The sequence below is a fragment of the Grampus griseus genome, assembly GCF_964374135.1.
Source record: "Grampus griseus genome assembly, chromosome: 3".
NCBI lineage: Eukaryota > Metazoa > Chordata > Mammalia > Artiodactyla > Delphinidae > Grampus > Grampus griseus.
The window spans coordinates 91,003,564-91,023,117 of record NC_139019.1 but is presented as its reverse complement, the minus strand read 5'-3'; the positions used below and the strand labels follow the sequence as shown (position 1 = coordinate 91,023,117).

Below are 19,554 nucleotides of genomic sequence, written 5' to 3'. Positions count from 1 at the left end.
GGTGATATAAAGCAGATACTTTAAGGCTTTCATCTACATTGCCAGTAACCAGACCTAAATCATTTCTTTCTGAATGGTTTCAGCTAGAGAAAAAAAAAAAAAAATCTCCCTTAAGGCTGAAGAGGTGATTCACCACGTGCAAACCACTATACATTTTCATTGGCTCCTTTGGAAGGAAATCAGGTATGATTTCTTATTATAACTAACCGGTTTACTGGGGGTGAACTTCGGAAGTTCTTCTATCATGGATAAACCACTGTGTAGCTTTACTGGGTACTTTGTTGCCTTGCTTCTCATGAACACTCACCCCTATGCTGCTGATTTCTGAGCCCAGGACCGGCCGATCAGACGATGAAGATTCGGACCTGGTCTTTGATAGCTTCACTCTCTCAGCAATCTTAGAAAACAAAACAAAAAATTTTCAAAACACAACACGTAACTCCCCATATACACTGTTGAGACTCTGTTTATACGGGGCTACTCTTTAACTGCGGCAACTCAACGGATTCATCAAGTCTTAAAAACGACTCACTTGTCCAGTTTTTCTGCTTAACTCACGGTTTTTCAACCTTAGCACTTTTGACATTTTGGGTTGGATATTCTTTGCTGTAGGGACTGTTCTGTGCATTGTGGGGTGTTCAGCAGCATCTGTGGCTTCTGGCCATAAGATGCCAGTAGCACTCCAGCTATGACCATCAAAAAGGTGTCCAGACATGGCCAAATATCCCCTGGGGGACAAAAATCACTTCTGGTTGAGAAACACTGGTTTGACTTGACTTAATAAACTTGATGGTTGAGAACCAACCTTCTTGCGGAGACTGGTAGGGCTACCGGGGAGAGGACGTGTATCATTCGAACAGTCTCTCTGGGGCAGACTCAACTTAGGAGTGGGGCGGGGGGGGCTGTGGCTGAGAATGGAGGGGCTGCTACTCACAGCTGCCAGGGCCTGTCCATCACAATCTATTTTTCTGCTGGCAGGGCTGTCAGTCCCGTGAGCGGGGAGATCATTGGTTCATTACTCAGGGTCCCCTCCTGGGCTGAACCTTGATCCTCGAGAGCAGCTCTCTGCCCACCCCTTCGCACTGCAGAGCCTGACAAAACATCTCACTCTCTACAACGACCTGTCAGCTGTGACATGCTCCAGCTGGCTGATTAATGAGAGCTGGTGTCCAGCCTGTAGCCGAGAGAGACTTAAAACATTAGTGGGGGGGCCTCCCTGGTGGCGCAGTGGTTGAGAGTCCGCCTGCTGATGCAGGGGACACGGGTTCGTGCCCCGGTCCGGGAAGATCCCACAGGCCGCGGAGCGGCTGGGCCCGTGAGCCATGGCCGCTGAGCCTGCGCATCCGGAGCCTGTGCTCCGCAACGGGAGAGGCCACAACAGTGAGAGGCCCGCGTACCGCAAAAAAAGAAAAACAAAACAAACCATTAGTGGGTTATCTCTCCCTGCAGCTCCAGCACAGGAGGCCTGTGCGGGACCCCAGGAAGCCCCTGGGGGCCAGCTGAGCTAACTGCATGCCTGCACAGCGGCCCTGCTCCACGGAGGCTGGGGCAGCCAGATAACAGGAGGTGTCCCTGCCATCCCCGGGAGCTCACCTTGGCGATGGGGATGTCATTGCTGCTGCTGCTTGTGCTTAGCTCTCCGGTGCTGGGGTTAACAGGGCGATTGGCGGAAGTGAGGCGGCCAGGGCTGGAGGGCCCTGTGGCCTGCACGCTCTGCAGTCTAGTTTGAAGCTCTCGAACCTGAAAAAAGAACACCTTCAGATACAGCGGGTGGGTTCCCCGGCCAAAGAGGAGAACAGCCAGATTGGCGGAGGGGAGGGCAGAGCTTTCATTTACGTTAAGAAACCGGCTTCCCTGAAAAGCTAAGTCGGTTGAGTCCACATAGAATGCACTGCTGTTCTTAACTAGTCCGCCACGTGCTGGCCAAGTATATCTGTTCTTCAAACGTACGAAGGGAACATGTTTCCTAAGGCACTGGAAGCTTCCAGCAGAAGTAGAATGACCATCTTTGAGGGATGTTTATTCATTCAGCCTCGTGTGCCTGACACAGATGGGCACAAGGGACAGAACCCAGGATGAAATCTGTACTTGCGTGGACCTCGGAGCTCAGCGGAGAGAGACAATTTCGACACAAGCGCACCCGCATGCCATAAATATCTATCCAGAGTTTGCAGGAAGCAGAAAAGGCGAAGAGAGTGACTCCACCTGAAGTCATTAGGGAGCCATCCTTGAGTAGAGCCTCACAGGTGAGCAGGGCTTAAGGGATGAGATGAGTAAGGGGCTGGCTTTGGTGGTGGGGCAGGGAGAGTAGCTTGGATGACACACTGTGTCTGAAGAACTGCAAGTTATTCAGTGTGCACGGTGTAGGAGAGAGACCTGCCCTGGGAAGGAGGTGAGGCTAAGGTGATGAGGCAGAGATGGTACCCACGGCTTCTCTCCAAGGGACTTCGAGATGAGATTGTCCTGGGGACAGTGGGAAGGAATATCTAAATAGCCCTCCAGTACAGAGAAACACAGGGCCCTTTCAATTACATTTAGAACACACATTTACCTGCACAGAATTTAAATGTCCAGATTCTGCTTCTCTGTGGTTATGGCTCACGGACTTCCAAAGAGAGAAGTGTTCCAAGCAAGTGAAGATGACTGTTAGAAATTGGTCTCTCTGATGACCTTGATCACAGTTTTATCATTACGTACAGTGTCTACCTTAAAGGGCACACTGACTGAAGCATCCAAGGGCCCTTACAAATGGGCACCAACCCCACTGGGAAAAATTACCACCAGGACATCTAAGGCAGGGTTTCCCCAACTTGTCAGTGTACCAGGATGTCCCAGAGGGCTTGTTAAAACACAGAGCCCAGGGTGCCACTCTCAGGGATTCTGATTAGTAGGTGGAGACCAAGCCTAGGAGTCTGTGTATCTAACAAGCTCCCAGGAGATGCAGATGCCAGGTCCCGGTTAGGGACTCGCACCTTGAGCAGCAGTGACCTAAGGGACTGCCAAGGCCACGTGGTACTTTAGTCCCCGACACAGAAGGAGCAGGGCTGCACCTCTGCCAGCCCTGACGCCAAACCCTTCCAAGCAAACCCTTCTCTAAAAGCAACTGGAGAGCTTTTCGTATTCAGTATCTTGCATGTCTCCACTCTGCTAAATTGGGAACCAAAAGTAATTGAAATTTCAATAATTCATCAGCATATTAGAAGCCAAAATAGGAAAATTCCCCCAGAGAGAACTACATTCAATGGTGAAACAGCTCAAAAGTGCCTGAAAGCTGTCTCTGCTGCGGCTTCCAGTAACTGGGGGTTAACAGAAATGTGTGTCGTCCTCATAAAGGGCCAGACACAGAGCTGCCCTCAAAATAGTTTAAAGACTAGAAAAACACATGCCTGTCAAAGTCAAGTGGTATTGCTGGTGAGAGATTACAAGGCTCATTCTGGAATGGTCCCGATTAACTGTGCCTCTCTGTGCCCCATGGCAGAGGGACAGGACCCATTTTTCCATCAGGCCAGCTTCCTGGCACCGGGGAAACCTCTCTGGTAGAGACCATGGATTTCAGGTTCTACCACTGTGAGAGTCTGACGAGGTCCTGAATAATCAACAGTGTTAACACCACTCCCAAATCTAAAAAGTGTCTGAATCATTCCCAAAACAATCAGTGGTCTGGGCTTCCTAGAATCTCAACTGGCCCACTCATCTCTCTTTTAAAAAAGCAAAAATGGCCCTGGGCATTTTATAAAAGCGTCATTAAAACTACCCATGTTATAAAAAAAAAGTTTCTTCTTCTAATCACTAAAGTCAAACATGTCCACTGTAGAAAATTTAGATGACACTGAAAAATGAAGCCAGAAAAAGTACCCATGTTCTTTCTTACTCTACAGAGTAAGAGCTTCCAGTCATTTTCCATGGTGTGCTTGTGCATGGGCATGCATGCTTAAAATGATTTCTAAATCTAAATACCCATTCTCATATTAAAAGTTCTGGACGCAGAGAATGTCTTTGAAAACTAAAGGGTGATAGTCATGCTTATTTTGGTCTACGCTTTATTAATTAACGATCATGGTTAGGCAGTGAAAAAAATCCAGCTGAAGGGGGTGGAGTGAGTCTGTGATGGAAAGAAAGAGAGACAGCTGGTTGAGTTAAATAGCCTCTCTCTTCTGGCTTGGGAGGTGGGGTCTTAATTTAAATGAATAAATGCACAGAAATGAAGGCTATAACCAATCTGCTGATTCAGCTTAGGTAAGGCTTAGGAGAGGGGAAAGAGACTGCTGTTAGAGTCTCACTTTTATTCTTACCCATTGTAGTAAGTGGAATTGTGTCCCCCTCAAAAGATATATCCAAGTTCTAAACCCCCAGTACCTGTGAATGGGACCTTATTTGGAAATACGGTCTTTGTAGATGTAATTAAACTAAGGATCTCAAGATGAAATCATCCTGGATTTAGGGTGGGTCCTAAATCTAATGACTGGCGTTCTTGTAAGAAAAAAGAGAAGGAGATTTGAGACACAGACACACAAAGAAGAAGGCCGTGTGCAGACGGAGGCAGGGATTGGCCACAAGTCAAGGGCTACCAGAAGCTGGAAGAGGCGAGAAAGGATTCTCTCTAGAGCCCTTGGAGGAAGTGCAGCCCTGCCAACACCCTGATTTTGTAGACTCCAGAACGGTGGGAGAATATGTTTTTGTTGTTCTATGTCACTAAGTTTGAGGTAATTAACTAATATACCTATCCTTTCACTGAAGATATGTTATTAAAGAAAATACCTTTCTTTCAACCAGATATGTGGTTTGGAGTCAGGGGGTAGCTGGGAATCACAGGAACCCTAAGTAGGAATCGATACTGTGGGAAAGTAATTCATTACCCATAAAGTCTTTCCCAATTGCTGTTGACATCTTCAACAGCAGAACACAGAACATGACTTCAGTGGCCATTTTGTCGTTTCTCCTAAAGTGAGTATGTAGCCAGGCCCCATCTAGAGGCCCAGAAGTTTGTCTGTTACGTACATTTGAAACCTGCAGAGTATGAAGGTGAGATCCTCATCTTTCAGTGGCTCAGAGTCCTAGGCTCAGATGTCTGTCCTAGCCAGACACCTCGTGAAACATGCTCTCAGAAGGGACACCAACAAGTCCGCGTTGTAAAAGAAGCATTATTCTGCCTTCCCAGAGTAGGAAACGCCGGCGTGTAATCTGGAAGGTTGGGTAGCTGTTTAACAAGCAAATAAAAAGAGGAAAAGGCATGGGGGGCTCTGAAGGTTCAAGGAAGGAAATGACAGTAAAATGCCAGGACTCTGCTTCTCTCGCTTAGAGTTCAATGACTTCCCAAAGAGCGAAAAGGGCTTCATAAAATCATTTTATTAGAGAAGAGAATGGACTGGAGTGAGGAAGAGAAAGGAAGTGAGTCAAAGCTGCACGTGAGAAATGATGAAGGCTCAAATACCGTCAGTGAAGTGGGAGCAAAGATGCCTAATACTCCCTAGGCCAGCATCGTCCAATAGAACTTCCTGTAACAACGGGAATGTTATATAGCCCTACTGTCCACAACGGTGGCCACAAGCCACATGCAATGCACCTAGTATACCTAAGAAACTTTATTTTTAATTGTACTGTATTTTACTTAACTGAAATTCAAATTTACATAGTTTTGCATGGCTAGTAGCTACTGTATTGGTCAATGCAGTTCTAGAACGATTCAAGAAAGGGACGAGATACCCAAACTTGTGGCTGGAATGACTTAGCGGATCATGGTATATTACTCAGCAAAATGGTGAAAACATAAGCAGCTGATTTCTCAGAGATAAACAAAGATGCCAACTTTGGATATATTGAATTTGAGGAAACCATCAGAGGTGTGAAGAAGGATATTCAGTCAACAATTAGAAATATAATCTGAGGGAAGGAGATCAGAACTGGACTTCTACATGTGGATATAGTTGCCAAGGGAAAAGGTGCAGCCATGTGGGTGGGAGGAGAGACTCTACATAGCTGGTTGGACCGAAGGCTCAGCTGAGGACAGTAGGAAGGGGCGGCTTTTGCCCTAAGAGAGAAAGAAGAGGTGAGGATAGATAATAAGAAAGGTGTGTTTGCAGACTGGAAAATGAGGATGGGAAACAGGAGGCTCCCACCTGATGGCTTTTGTCTCTCTTAGAGACAAGAGTTAAGGTCCTCTGCTAGGAGAGAAGGAGGGAATAGTAGCTGTCAGAAATGAGAAAGGAAGCTGACCGATAACCCAAAGAGAGAGAGAGACAGGCAGACAGAGACAGAGAGAGAGAGACAGAAAGAGAGACAGAGAGAGAGAGACAGAAAGAGAGAGAGAGAGGCTTACCCAGCAGCACTGAGAAGTCAGCTGAGCTTTTGCATTCTAGACAGCAGACTGACTCAAGGCATTCTTTTCTTCAAACCCCAGAGACCTCATGAAAATGGTAGTAAAGAATAAAAAAAGAATCAAAACAGTAACAGTGAAAAGAATGTGCTTGGGGCATTAGCAGACAGAGGATTTGGGCGCATTCCTTAAAAGCAGAGTGGAAGGAAGAGTACTGATGAAAGAAACAAAATGGAAAAAGGTAAATTCTACAAACTATACGAGGGGAGGTGGCCAATCTACCCAGAAGAAGGTTGGCTGGGTTTAGATGCAGCCTCAGCAGGTACTACGAAGGACAAGAATGAGAGGCAGGGCTGAAAACAGGAGGGGTAGCTGTCTGTATACAGAACAAATGGAAATTTCCAGCATATGACAGCCTCAGCTAAAGTAAACAGACAGTCCTCCTATGAAAAATGCATAGAAATGCTGCATAAAAAGGAACAACGAGAAAGAAATTCATTGCCAAGGTTCAAAGAAAGATAGTAAAATCTCCAGGTGCCAGAAATGAAGTGAAAAATAAGGTTAGAGAGGTTAGGAGGGAGCCGTGGGATGGAGAGCAGGGCGTGGAGTGTGCACGCCGGGGTGTGGGGCGGGGAGAGGGGCAGGGGCCCCTGCAGGTCAGGCTTTTTGAGCTGATCCTCCAGCATCAAGCTGGGAGCCTTCCTGCCCGACCCATCTGTGAGAAGCGGACTCAGCGCGTTGCCCCGGAAGCCGGAAAGGAGTCCCTGGGCTGTGCAGACGGGTCAAGCCTAAGAAACCAACATCTCAGACCTGTGACACATTTGGGTGTGGAGTCCAAGTTTCTCCTAGCTCCCTAGTGTGGGACCCCAATCTTACACATTCACACTGAAAACTGGTCTGGATTTTGCCAGGCCACTCACTGCCCCAGAAACCTAACTGGTAAACCACCCAATATCATTAGAGAACAGGAAGAGACTTAAGCCTCCCATGACTAGGAGCCCAGGACCATGGAGCTGCTTGACATGGAAGGATGACTGCAGGGAGAGGAGGATGAGACAGGAGAGCCAGCAGGCTAAATCAGGAGATGACTCCACTGGAGGAGAAATCAGAATAGAGCAACCAGTAAACCACATCACAATCACAAGTATGTTTAGGCCCCTTAAAGAGGTAGAAGGAGTAATTTCTGTACACAATAAATTACGAAACAAAAATAGGCAGATACCAAACAAGAATAGGTAGATGAAAAAAAAAGCCCATGGAAAACGTAGTCAATGAAATAAAATCAATGTATAGGTTAAGCTTTAGACTGGATAAAACTGAAAGAGAAGTAGTGAACAGGAGCACAGTACAGAGAATTCAGAACACAGCATGGGCAGCTAAAGAAGGACAAAATATGCAAGTGTCACTGAGAGGCTTCAACACACTTTTTTTTTTTGTTTTTTTTTGCAGTACGCGGGCCTCTCACTGTTGTGGCCTCTCCCGTTGCGGAGCACAGGCTCCAGACACACAGGCTCAGCGGCCATGGCTCACGGGCCCAGCCGCTCCGCAGCATGTGGGATCTTCCCGGGCTCGAACCTGCATCCCCTGCATTGGCAGGCAGATTCTTAACCACTGCGCCACCAGGGAAGCCCTTTCAACACACTTTTAAAGGAGTTCCAGAGGACAGGAACACAGATAATGACAGAGAAACGTTATTTGAAAAGAGAACAGGTGAGCTTTCCAGATGTAGAGACCAACGTAAGTCCCGAGACTTAAGTATCATGTCAGGTGCTAAGTAGTTGTGGCAGTTTTTAGATGTGTCTGCAAATGCTTTGATAGTCTCTCCATCACTGGACTCTAGTTCCCCTCTCGTTGCACACGCCTGGCCTGAGAGATTGCATCTGATGAAGACAGTGTAGTGAAAGTGCTACCACATAACTTCCAAGGCTAGGTTAGAAAAGGTAATACAGTTTTGCCTAGCTCTCTTACACGCCGCCGACTCTGTTGTGAGGAAGCACAGGCCACACAGAGAGGATGCTTGTGGGTGCTCTGACCAACAGTCCCTGCTAAGGTCCAGACAGCAGCTAGCCTCACCCACCAGACAAACAAGTAAGGAACCCTTCAAGACGACTCTGGCTCCAGCCACCATCTGACTGCGACCACATCTGAGCCCAAGAGAGAGAACTGTCCACTGGAGCCCAGTCATCCCCAGGAGGATGCAGTTATCAGTAAATGACTGCTGTTTTAGGGCTCCATGTTTGGGGTGGTTTGTTATGCAGCTGGTGCTAACTGGAAGAAGAGGATGAAAACACGGCGTATCTAGAAACACTGCGGTGCAAATGTAGGGCGAGGGGAAAGGATAAAGAGAGAATCTTAAAGCTGTCAGGTGGGGAGAGATGACACAGGCTCTGGGGCAGGGGAGTAGGTTTGTTTCACTCACTACTGTATTCAACACACTGAACAGTGTCTGACACAGCGTCAGTCTCAATACAATCTGTTGAACATCGCCAATAAAACTGTCACCCTAAAATCCAATACCTGGCCTACTACAGTAGGCTGAGCAATGGCCCCCAAAGATGTCCACACCTGAATCCTGGAAACCTGTGACTATATGACCTTACGTGGCAAGAGGGAATTTGCAAGAATGAGGAAGCACAACTGAGAAGGAACACAGCCCCGATGACACGCTGATTAATAAATCTGTGTTATTTTACGCCACTGTTGGTGGTCATCTGTCTAAGCAACAACAAGAAACTATACCCCTATCATGAAGAGTGTGGGAAAAAATAAAGATATTCTCAAAGATTAAGAATTAGGCACCCGTAGACCTTTGCTGAAAGAACTTCCCAAGGACGCAGGCTTTTCAGGAATTAGAACATTGAACTCAGAAAAAGAATGGCGTAAGAGGAATAATGATAAGCACAAAAACTGGCGGAGATGTAGGGGCAGAAGGAACCTTCCTATGCTGCCGGTGAGCGGACAGATGGGTGGGCCAGTCTGGAAAGCTGCACTGCAGGATTTGGTCCAAGTAAGAACATGCACACCCCAGGACTCTGCAACCTCACTCCCGGACATGTATTCCAGAGGAATTTCCACACAGGACCAAAGAGGACATGTGCACGGGACTATGCACTGGAGTGCTATTTGTGGTAGTGGGAGGTCTGGATGTCAGGCGCGGTAACCATGGTGGGGACACGACAGAATGTCAGGAGGCCATCAGACCTCGTGCATACACAGCGACATGGACAGACCTTAAAAATCAGAGCGCTCGGGGGAAACAAAGAAAAAAGTCTACAGCACGACACGACTGATGTAAATTAAAAACAACACACAAAACATTGTGTATAAGGACACACATAAAAGTGAGGGAGAGGGAGTGGGAGAGAAAAGCAATACATAAATTAAAAGAGGGCCTTTTCACGATCAATGAGCATGCTTTAACAGAGGGATGTAATTAGCTTATTTCTCTGCCCCGCAGGCCAAATTGAAAAAAAAAACAAATGAAAGAAAGTAAATACAAAGATGGGCACTCAGGAGCCTGAGAGATTGTGCAGAGCCAGAGAGAGAGATGCTGGCGAGGAAGAAGAGTCTGTCGCAGACAAAGATCGCTGGGGTGGGCACAGAGGTAGTTTTCTGGGAAGGCGGGCAGTTCACCGGGAGAGTGAGGCAGGGGCGGGCGTAAGTGGAGCAGCTACTGGCCCTTCGCTCTCCCAGGACCATGATAGGAGCACAGACAACGAGATGACCGAGCGTGCTGATGAAGGCATCTGTGAATGTGGTCCACAGATGAGCGACAAGCACGAAAGAAAGGTGGCACCGGAGTCCTGAGTAGGATGAGAAACATTATTATTAGCCATAAAAGAACGAGCCTGTTCCGCTGATGATAACGGAGGAGCGGTCGCTGCGTAGCCGTAATTTCAGGCGGTTAGGTCATAATCCATAGTTTCACTGTGAATTGCGGCTGGCTGAGATGAGATGATTTCTACCCTGCAGCAGGCTGAGGATCACTGGGCCGGAAAAGTTCTACTGAACGAGCTTGAGGCGGTGAGTCTGGTGGAGTCTCGAGAAAGCTGCCTCCTCCAAGTCCAGGCTTGGGGAGTGTTTTGCAGAGAACCACTTCCTCCTATTGGAGATTTTACAAGACTTTTCTTTCTTGGCCTCCAACAGATAAGAAATCAGAATTTATTTACAGAAGGAGGAAAGCAAGCCCAGCAGCATTTCCATTCTCTGAAGATGTGATGGGTGTATTGTATTCTTTTGTTCTACAGCCCACGAAGGAACCTGGACTGGATTACCTAAGTGGCTGTGTCAGGGAAAAGGTCAGCGCTTTGGCTGTCTTCCTCATTTCTTACCAGCTTGCAAACAAATGGAGTCAGCTACGTGCTTTATAGCCAAGAGCTGGCCTTTACGCAGCTGGACTTCCTCACAGGAGCAGAGGCTGGAGAAGGGAGACAGGGATGGATAAGCCAACACCAGTGCCCACAGCTAAAAAAGCTGCTTCACAGATTCCGTGGCACAGATGTGCACAAAACCCTTTTAGAAGCAGTTTCCAAAGAAGACACGAGAAAATCAGTTTTGAGGGTTCTCCGCCTTGGATTGCACTTAAAGCTCCCTCGAACTACAGAGAAGAGGGGTGACAGGCTTTGCCAATAATGCTCCGTCGGGCTCAAGACAAACATATGCACACGTAGCCTTTTCTGTAGGAAACAGACGTATTTTGTCTTCACTTTGTGTTGTTTTGGAATGCCAGGAAGACTGATGGATGGTACCCTAACGAGTCTGGCACCCACGTTACTATAACAGAGGATGCTTTACTTCTGGTCTGTGTGGAAGCAGGAGAAGAAATGGGCAAAAGAGCAGAAAGAACGCAGGAAAGGAGTCCAAACAATAGAAAAAATGAATGCTGCATCCCACAGTAAGGCCACCAGAGCCGAAGCTTTGGTGCTAAGAGTTAATGTCAGCACAGACCAAGGTTATTAAACTTCTGTGGGCCCCAGTTTTCTCATGTCTAAGAAGGGTGTAATAGTACCTCTTGTAGAGTTCTCGTGCAGACTAAATGAGATGTGCATAAATCACTGCTCATCACAAGTAAATGCTCAAAACATGTTCAGTGTCACAATTCAGGCTCTGCGTCCTGCTTTGCCTTCAGAGGTACCGATTTTTAGTCCAAGAGGGGTATGTTTAGTCTGAAAATATCCAAAGAATGTTAATACTATTAATATTATTAATGCGTCCTTAAAAATAAGCTATCAAGACTGCACTGAAAAAAAAATGCATTGGTGGGTGGCACCTTGTAAAACAATTTTCCCTCATCGGGTAGCACAGGAAGTCCTCCCCTATGCCAGGCAATGCACCTTGCCTTTGGAGCCCCAGGGTGCCCGTGTCCTGCTAGATTCTAGGATGAGCACACCCCTCTCCGCACCCACTCCTATAGCTCATGTGACCCTGGTGAGTGGACAGACAGGGTTGGGAACCTCTCTTGTTTCAGATGCAAGATTCATCACTGCCATACTGTGGCCCCTGGAGGAGCAGGCTAGGCATGAATAGAAAGGGCCAGAAGGCTGTGGTTCTCTCTCTTTTCACTCCACCTGTGGGGAGAGAGGTAAAGATGGCTGGAGAGCCTCTCGGAACACGCCCAGTGACTGAAGGACACTGCCTCCCCTTTCCTGTCTGGGAGATGGCTGGGATCACAACAGGGAAGTGTACGAGGGTCCTACACCCCATGCGTTGATTTGGTGGCTCATGGAAGGGCCTGGGCATCTATCCTTTGAAAGAGCTTCCCAGTGATTCTGTCACGCATGTTGAGAGCCACCTCGAGATGGATGAGTGAAACCGCCAGTTTCTCTGGCACCCTGATTCCTGTCCAAGTCTATCTGGTATCAGACTCAAAGCAAATAAATCAGCTGCGTTAGGAACATTTATGGCTCAACAAATACCCATGTGCTCCCTTCATATTTCTTAGCCCCTCTACCGTTAGGTGGAGCATCTGTATAGTTCTGGCCAATGGGCTGTGAGCAGAAGCATTCAGATATAGGGGTGAGTCTGTTCAAGTGATGTTTTAGATAATGGGTTACCACCAGCCTGGGTTCCTGAGTGAGTACATGGAGCAGAGCCGTGTGCTCATCTCTAAACCTGCATTAGACGTGCAGTGCAACCAGAAAACAAGCTCTTTTGGTGGGCCATGCCACTGAAATTTGGGGGGTTAGTTTGCTACTGCTGTGTAACCTATCCTCATCTTGACTAATACTCCAGTCACACAAAGGAAGAGCCAGCCAGGACTCCCAAACCGAGGTGGAAGGAAACACTGGAGCAAGATCGCCCTCCTCTCAGCTCCCTCCTACGAGGCCAGATTAGGGCTGGGAACGTGAAAACAGGGTGGTTGTTTTTTTTAAAATAAGTATTTTATGAATTTAAAATTTGCTAATATTGGCATTTTCTTCCTCATATAAAGAAACTCCTGGGCTTCCCTGGTGGCGCAGTGGTTGAGGGTCCGCCTGCCGATGCAGGGGACACGGGTTCGTGTCCCGGTCCGGGAAGATCCCACATGTCACGGAGTGGCTGGGCCCGTGAGCCATGGCCGCTGAGCCTGCGCGTCCGGAGCCTGTGCTCCGCAACTGGAGAGGCCACAGCAGTGAGAGGCCCGTGTACCACACACAAAAAAAGAAACTCCTAAGAGAAATGGAACAGGTAAGATATGAACAAATTTCCATCAAGGACAAAAGAGAATAACTGCTTGTGTGTGGATGTCAAGTTATTAAAGCTGGGAGATACCAGTCATGGTCCATAATCCATACTTTATTTTTTTGTTTCTTCAATTTGAAAATTAAGGAAGAGTAGAAAGAAAAAAGAATGCCTATCTTTTCACAGCCTAGACTTACTAGCGTCTTAATATTTTAGCATATTAGCTTCCCTTCTATTTCTGTGAATCTACTTCTATATATTAAAAACCATACAACTGTAAGAATACACACTTAAAAAAATAAACTAGGACACTATAGAAGTGTTCAAAATATCCTTTGACCCATACTCGTAGGTACTCCCCCCACCCCCATAACTATGAGATTGGCTTAAATTGTTCTGCTCTATTTGAAATATTTTTGCATGCACACATATAGAATTCAGGCACATTTACACACATATAAATTCACAGTAAATATAAAGTACTGTTTTGCAGTCCTGCATTTTCAATATACAGACAAGAAAAGTATCACGGAGAGGGAGGCTGAGTGGGAAGAGTTCACGTGAGATCTAAGGCTAAATAAGGCAAAACGGAGATGAATCTTTATTTAACCTATGTAAGGTCACAACAGTTTCACTTCTAGAAATACCTCTGCTGTTACTGATTTTTAGTTAAAAATATCAAAGCGATACTGACGTAGCCTATCATGGGAGATAATTCAGATGAAGTGAATGGCTGCTTCAGAGACAGACCAGCTCTGGACACCTCAGCATGACGCTAAACATCTTATCTCCCAGTAAGGGTGGTCAGCCTAATAGTAAGTACATATTATAAATGAATTAATTAGTAGAAAGAAGTACATAATAAAACACATGGTTAACCTTTAAGGTCATTACTCTTTCTAAGCAGACTCCTTCATTTGGTTTGGACTCCTCTTTCCCTTTAAGCATGAACACTGATCGTCAAGTGCCCTTCGAGATGACGTGGGCGAACACTGAAAGTGGATTCGATCAGGTGTTCAGAACCAGTGCAGTAGTCAGAAACAGGCACCAATGGATTTAGAACTAATGGCTTTAGGGGTGGCTCTTGGGCTCCTACAAGAGGATGCTCAGTAAATCGGCAGAGGCGGTTGAGTTTACAGGATGAGTGCTACACCTGCAAGCTGCACACGTGCCCAAGTAGGACAGTGCCGGACCCCTCACACCTCCGAGATCCCTCCTGCGTTAGAAGGACTGTGGGTAGACGCAGTGCAGCACCACCACCCCTGGCAGACTCGCAAACTTAAAAGTGGCCCAAAGGATATGACTCACAGACTTAAAAATGGCCCAAAGGGTATCAGCCTGATATCCCTAAAGGAGAAGGAACTGGGAATTGAATCCAACCACACGGCCAGCAATCCAGTCAATCACATTTACAGAATTAAACCCCAATATGAACTCTGGATTCGGAAGCTTGGGTGAACTACCCTGGTTGGCAATACTCCGAGTTGGCCACACATCACAGCGCAAAGGAGGTAACACCATTCAGGACTCCAGGGGAAGAAAAGAGCTGGGAGCTTTGCCTTCAGACCTCTTTCAGACTTCACCTATATGTCTCTTAGTTTGGCTGGCTCTGATTTGTATCTTTTTGCTGTAATAAAACTATAACTGACTTTGCACAACTTTCTGAAGAGTTTGTACAAAATCTCATAAAGAACGTGCGTTGCCTGTGTTTGATTCAAGTCTATGGTTCAATGGGACACAGATTCATGAGCCAGTGGTCACATCCAGTTTGCTTTACCAAACTATCTGAGGAAAGCACTGATCATTTTTGCTACATGGCAGTTGACCTAAACAATCAGGTAAAGAATACATAATATAGAGAGGCTGGACCTGCCATCACATATCCCTCCTATGAGTTCTCAGGGCTTCTCCTGTGTTTATCCCTCCCTATCACTTGACATGTACCATTGTAATGACCTGTTTATTTGCCTGTCTCCCAAACATCCTTCAGGCCAGGTTCTGTGTCCTGTTCATCACCGTAGCCCCTCTGCCTAGCACAGAGAAGATGACCAATCATGTTTACAAAATGAATGAATGAACAGCCAAATGCTTCCCTTTCTAGAGTAATTAATTCTACGTTGCCTAAATTACACCCGCTCCTTTCAGTGTGAGGAAATGAGCGGTTCTATTACAGAGCATGAAGACCTAAATGATTACCTCATTTAATAATGAGCCGGGACCAGTAATAAGAACTGTCTGCCTGTTGTTCCTTAGTTACTGCTCTGCCAAGTAGCCCAATCTGTTAGCTGACATTAAAGATCTAATTTAATTAAATTTTGAACAAGGCTCAGAAAACCTCCTGAGAGCACTCTGTTTAATTACAGGCAGGGGGCCAGCACCAATCCTATTGATCTGGTCAGTTCAAATTCTATACAATGAATGTGGGCAACGAAAAAACAAAAGTGGCCTCTATTGCTTTCCAGGCGACTTTGATGAACTCTGGATTCTGAGTTGCTAGAAAGACAGGAAAGGCCAACCAGCCATGTTATCGTGTGGTACCACAAGGATGGAAATGAAACTAGACCTCCGTCATTCCTCAGAGCTATATATCATGGAGAAGACACAACGACCAACCACAAAAGACAGATTTCTCCTCAGGGGAATAAAATATATTGGGTGGTGGTAGGTAGAAGTCATCCAGCACTTAAAATCTAGCAAACTGGCATTTACAGGCATCTAGCAAATTCTGACACCCACAACTGTCTTGAAATAAAGAGAAATAAATCTAATTCATGGGTATGTATACAAATTCCGGAGGAAATTTCCAGTTGAGGAAGAGATACAATTTCCCCAATATATGTTTATTTGGAAATATAAATTATATAAATTTATATAAAATATGTAAATTTATATAAATTATATAAATTTAAATAAAGCCATATTAACTGCAAAACTTACACGGTAATAAATGTGATCAGAAGAAAGATTTTGAGTATTTTGTGTGTGTGTGTGTGTGTGTGTGTGTGTGTGTGTGTGTGTAGTTATTCAACGTCCATCTAAGAGTTCTAAGAGTCCTTCAAATATATAAGAATTCTTGGGGGAAGAAAGATGGTATGGTGTTAATCTTTCCAGACTACTGAACAGGTATCTCTGAATTTCATCCCAAACGGTTACTGATAGCTTTTGAGCATTTATTGCATGCCATGCGTTGGTTAAGTGCTTAGATAATTCATGAGGATTACCTAGTTTTCCTGCACTGGGTACTATCATTACCCCCACTTCACGGCGGAATAAACCGGGAGGTTAGGTAACTGACCAGAGACTCACAGTGGCTTGGGAGATCAAGCTGTGACTCCAGGTGGTCACAGAGCCCTGGCACAGAGTGTGGTACCATCACACTATGCTGTCCTTAATACTAACCTCCAGAGTTGGAGAAAATACTCAAAGGGGAACTGGCTTTTTCTCCTTTGCTAGTCACAATCAAGGGCTGTCTTGTGCTTTAGTAACTCAAGTTAGAGGAGGAAATTTATTCAAAACCACAATATGTAATTAGGCCTGTGACCAACATTTCCTTCACAAAGTAAGCACCATCAGAACGTGCACACTAAGCAAGCACACCTAATTAGGGCATTAGTCATAATGATCAGGGAGTGTAGCCCAGGAAATTACAGGTGCTGTGGGCCTTAGCACTAAGTGAATGTCCTCAGCTTGCCCAGAAGTCTTTGCTGACGGCAGTGATTTACACCTGCTGTTACAAGGACGGAGACTGGCATCCGATACAGCTGGGTTCCGAAAATAAGCTTACGCATGTGAGTTCACACAAAATGACATTCAGATATGAGAGTTAGGAATGCTGGCAATAGCCACAAATGAGAAAAAGAGTTGATAACATTCAAAAATAGTAATTTCTTCTATATTCATAAATAATGGCAATTATGAAACCTGCATGTAGATTAAAAGGAGAATGATGTACGCACACTGATCTTACTGAAAAGCAAGTTAAAGAGTAATGGTGGGGGCTTCCCTGGTGGCACAGTGGTTGAGAGTCCGCCTGCCGATGCAGGGGACACGGGTTTGTGCCCCGGTCCGGGAAGATCCCACATGCCGCGGAGTGGCGAGGCCCGTGAGCCATGGCCGCTGAGCCTGCACGTCCAGAGCCTGTGCTCCGCAGCGGGAGAGGCCACAACAGTGAGAGGCCCGCGTGCCGCAAAAAAAAAAAAAAAAAAAAAGAGTAATGGTGTGATCAACTGGATGTATTTTTTTCTCCTCTGTGTGCAAAATTACCAGTCACAGCACAACTTGAAAGCAAGCTTCTAATATTGCCACAATGGAGAAAGAGAATAAAGTAGGTCTAGTAATTCAAAGTGAAGTTTAGAGGGAATTGTTTCTGATTGCAGAATTCACTGCTTCACCTCCAGTCCAATCACAGATCAAATTAACAGCCAAACAAAGAAGTACTTGTGGGTTCCTAAGAAAAAACTCCATCTTTGGAAAAGTGAGTGCTTTAACAACTCTGTCAAACATTTCTATCCTGAAACATCAGCTCCTTTAGTAATGGCTGTATTTCCTAAGCAAAGTGGTTCTCAAACCTGTTCAGGCCATAGAGCCATTTAGTGAGCTGGGGTGACTACCAGGAATTACACACACACACACACACACACACTCTCTCTCTCTCTCACAGAACATACACACACACACACAAATATATATGTAAGATTATTAACTTTAATGAGTCTGCACTAGAGGAGAGGACATGTCACATTAGACTCAGTATGGATATGTGAGAGCAGGTACTATAAGTTTCAGGAAAAATTTACAGAAGAAACTGCAAAGGGGAAATTCTGTATATTTTTGCAAATTATAAAATATTATTATCCTACCTCAAAGGAAGAACATTTTAATTGAGCTTGGGGGAAGATGTGTGTACCCAGCGAATGGCTGAGAATCACTGCACTGGGATAATTTTTAGCATCCACTTAGATCTGCGATTGCAGAGAAGAGCGTTTTTAAAAATCTTACCTGCACATCTCAGCGCTTTCAGAATACTTTCAAGAACGAATTCATCACCAGAAAGGGATGGTGATTCACAAGACTAGAAATGCCACCAAATTCTTGGGGCTGCCCTTGGCTCGACCAGCTGGCTTCTCCTTTGGCCCCAGCCCCCAGGGAAAGGCCTGGCACTCACCCTCCTCCGCAGCCGGTCCCGCTCCTCCCGGATGGCGTTCATGGTGGCCTTGGTCCTGTTCAGCTCCTCCTCTTTGCTGCACAGCATGGCAGTCAGGCTCTCGTTCTCTTCCCTCAGCCCAGCCAGCTCCTTCTCCCATCGAGACCGCTCTTCAGCAAGGTTGGGATACAGGTCCCGGCCAAGGACCCCTTCGATCTCCTCCACTGTCTACAAAACACAGCCACAGTGAGTTCCCTGGGAGAAACGGGAGGGGGAGAAAACAGGCCAGCCCGGGGTGAGTGTCCCCAGAGGGGTGGGTTCCACAGTCACTTCACTGCAGAAAGTAATCAAGACTAACGAGAGCCCCTGATTATCTATCCTCTCACCATTTTCAGATGAGGCTCTGTCACTTGCCTGAGTTACAGTCTGTGTTACCCAGCAGTACCCCCAGTAAGAAAAGCGCCATCCCTTCCTGGTATTTAAGTCTATCAGCAGTGCTAACTGCCATGTCCACACAGCCGTTTATCTCCCTCACCCACCGTCCAGAGTAGGTGAATACACATAACCAGACAGCAAGCCAGTTAGTGAGCCCGATAAAGCAAATGTGAAGTTGCAAACTGCACACAAAATCTAACTGGAAGTTTCCTAAGTTACAGGCTTCCCATGTTCCAACTCGGCAATAGGATAGGTCACATCCCTGTTTACAGCTTTTAGTGTCACAACAGAACCAGAAGGTGTGAATGAGGTTCAGTCCCAAGATAAGAAAGACAAAAATAAACCTCAGTGACACAGAAAAGAGGAAGTTCATTGTGGAGGTTTCTAAGACAGCAGGGATTTAATTAATAACACAGCTATGTGCTTAAAAAGAACAGAATCTTAATACTACGTGGAGAGTTTTTTTTTAACATTCATTAAAAACACCCGTATTAATGGAGAAGAAACACGCATAAAATTTGAAAAAAAAAGGAACAACTCATTCTGTTTGCTTTCAGAAACGATTCATTCACAATTACTGTCCTTTGGAAAAGGAAGCGTGCACCAAATGATTTGGAAAGACGAGGTGGAATTGCCATGTAGGGGCAGAAGGCAGTGAAGAGATGGGATGGGAAACAGGTCTCAAAAATGGGTGGCATAAGGATGTGTCACTCTTAGATGCTCACACTGGTTCCCTGATGAGGACAGTCACCCAAATCGTGCTGCCACTTTCCACAGGCAGTGCTTTGTCCTTCCTCTCAAGTAAGAGACTCACGTCCTACTCAGCCCTACTGCAGGGCCTGCTCTGTCCCTTGCTGGTTGGCAGACACCCTTGGCTTCCTCCTTCCCTTTCAATGCTAAGGCTGGGGCTAGTACCCAAGCTGACATTACCATCAAATACAGGGTCTGGAGATTCCAAAGCAAGAAATACTAGTGGTTACTTCCCCAAACCACATCAACTATG

The 19,554-nt window shown here is 46.1% G+C and overlaps 1 protein-coding gene across 2 annotated transcripts in view; it reads right to left on the bottom strand.

Annotated features, from left to right (window-relative positions):
* Positions 1-19,554, bottom strand: part of MCC (MCC regulator of WNT signaling pathway) — a gene marked incomplete at its 5' end in the record, with an annotated part of 426,418 nt that overhangs the window by 49,886 nt on the left and 356,978 nt on the right. For both annotated transcript variants that reach the window (XM_082651061.1, XM_082651062.1), the window contains 3 exons: positions 308-397; positions 1,594-1,740; positions 18,138-18,344. In XM_082651061.1, the coding sequence (XP_082507187.1) occupies positions 308-397; positions 1,594-1,740; positions 18,138-18,344 (444 nt within the window). The remainder of the gene's footprint in view (positions 1-307; positions 398-1,593; positions 1,741-18,137; positions 18,345-19,554) is intronic.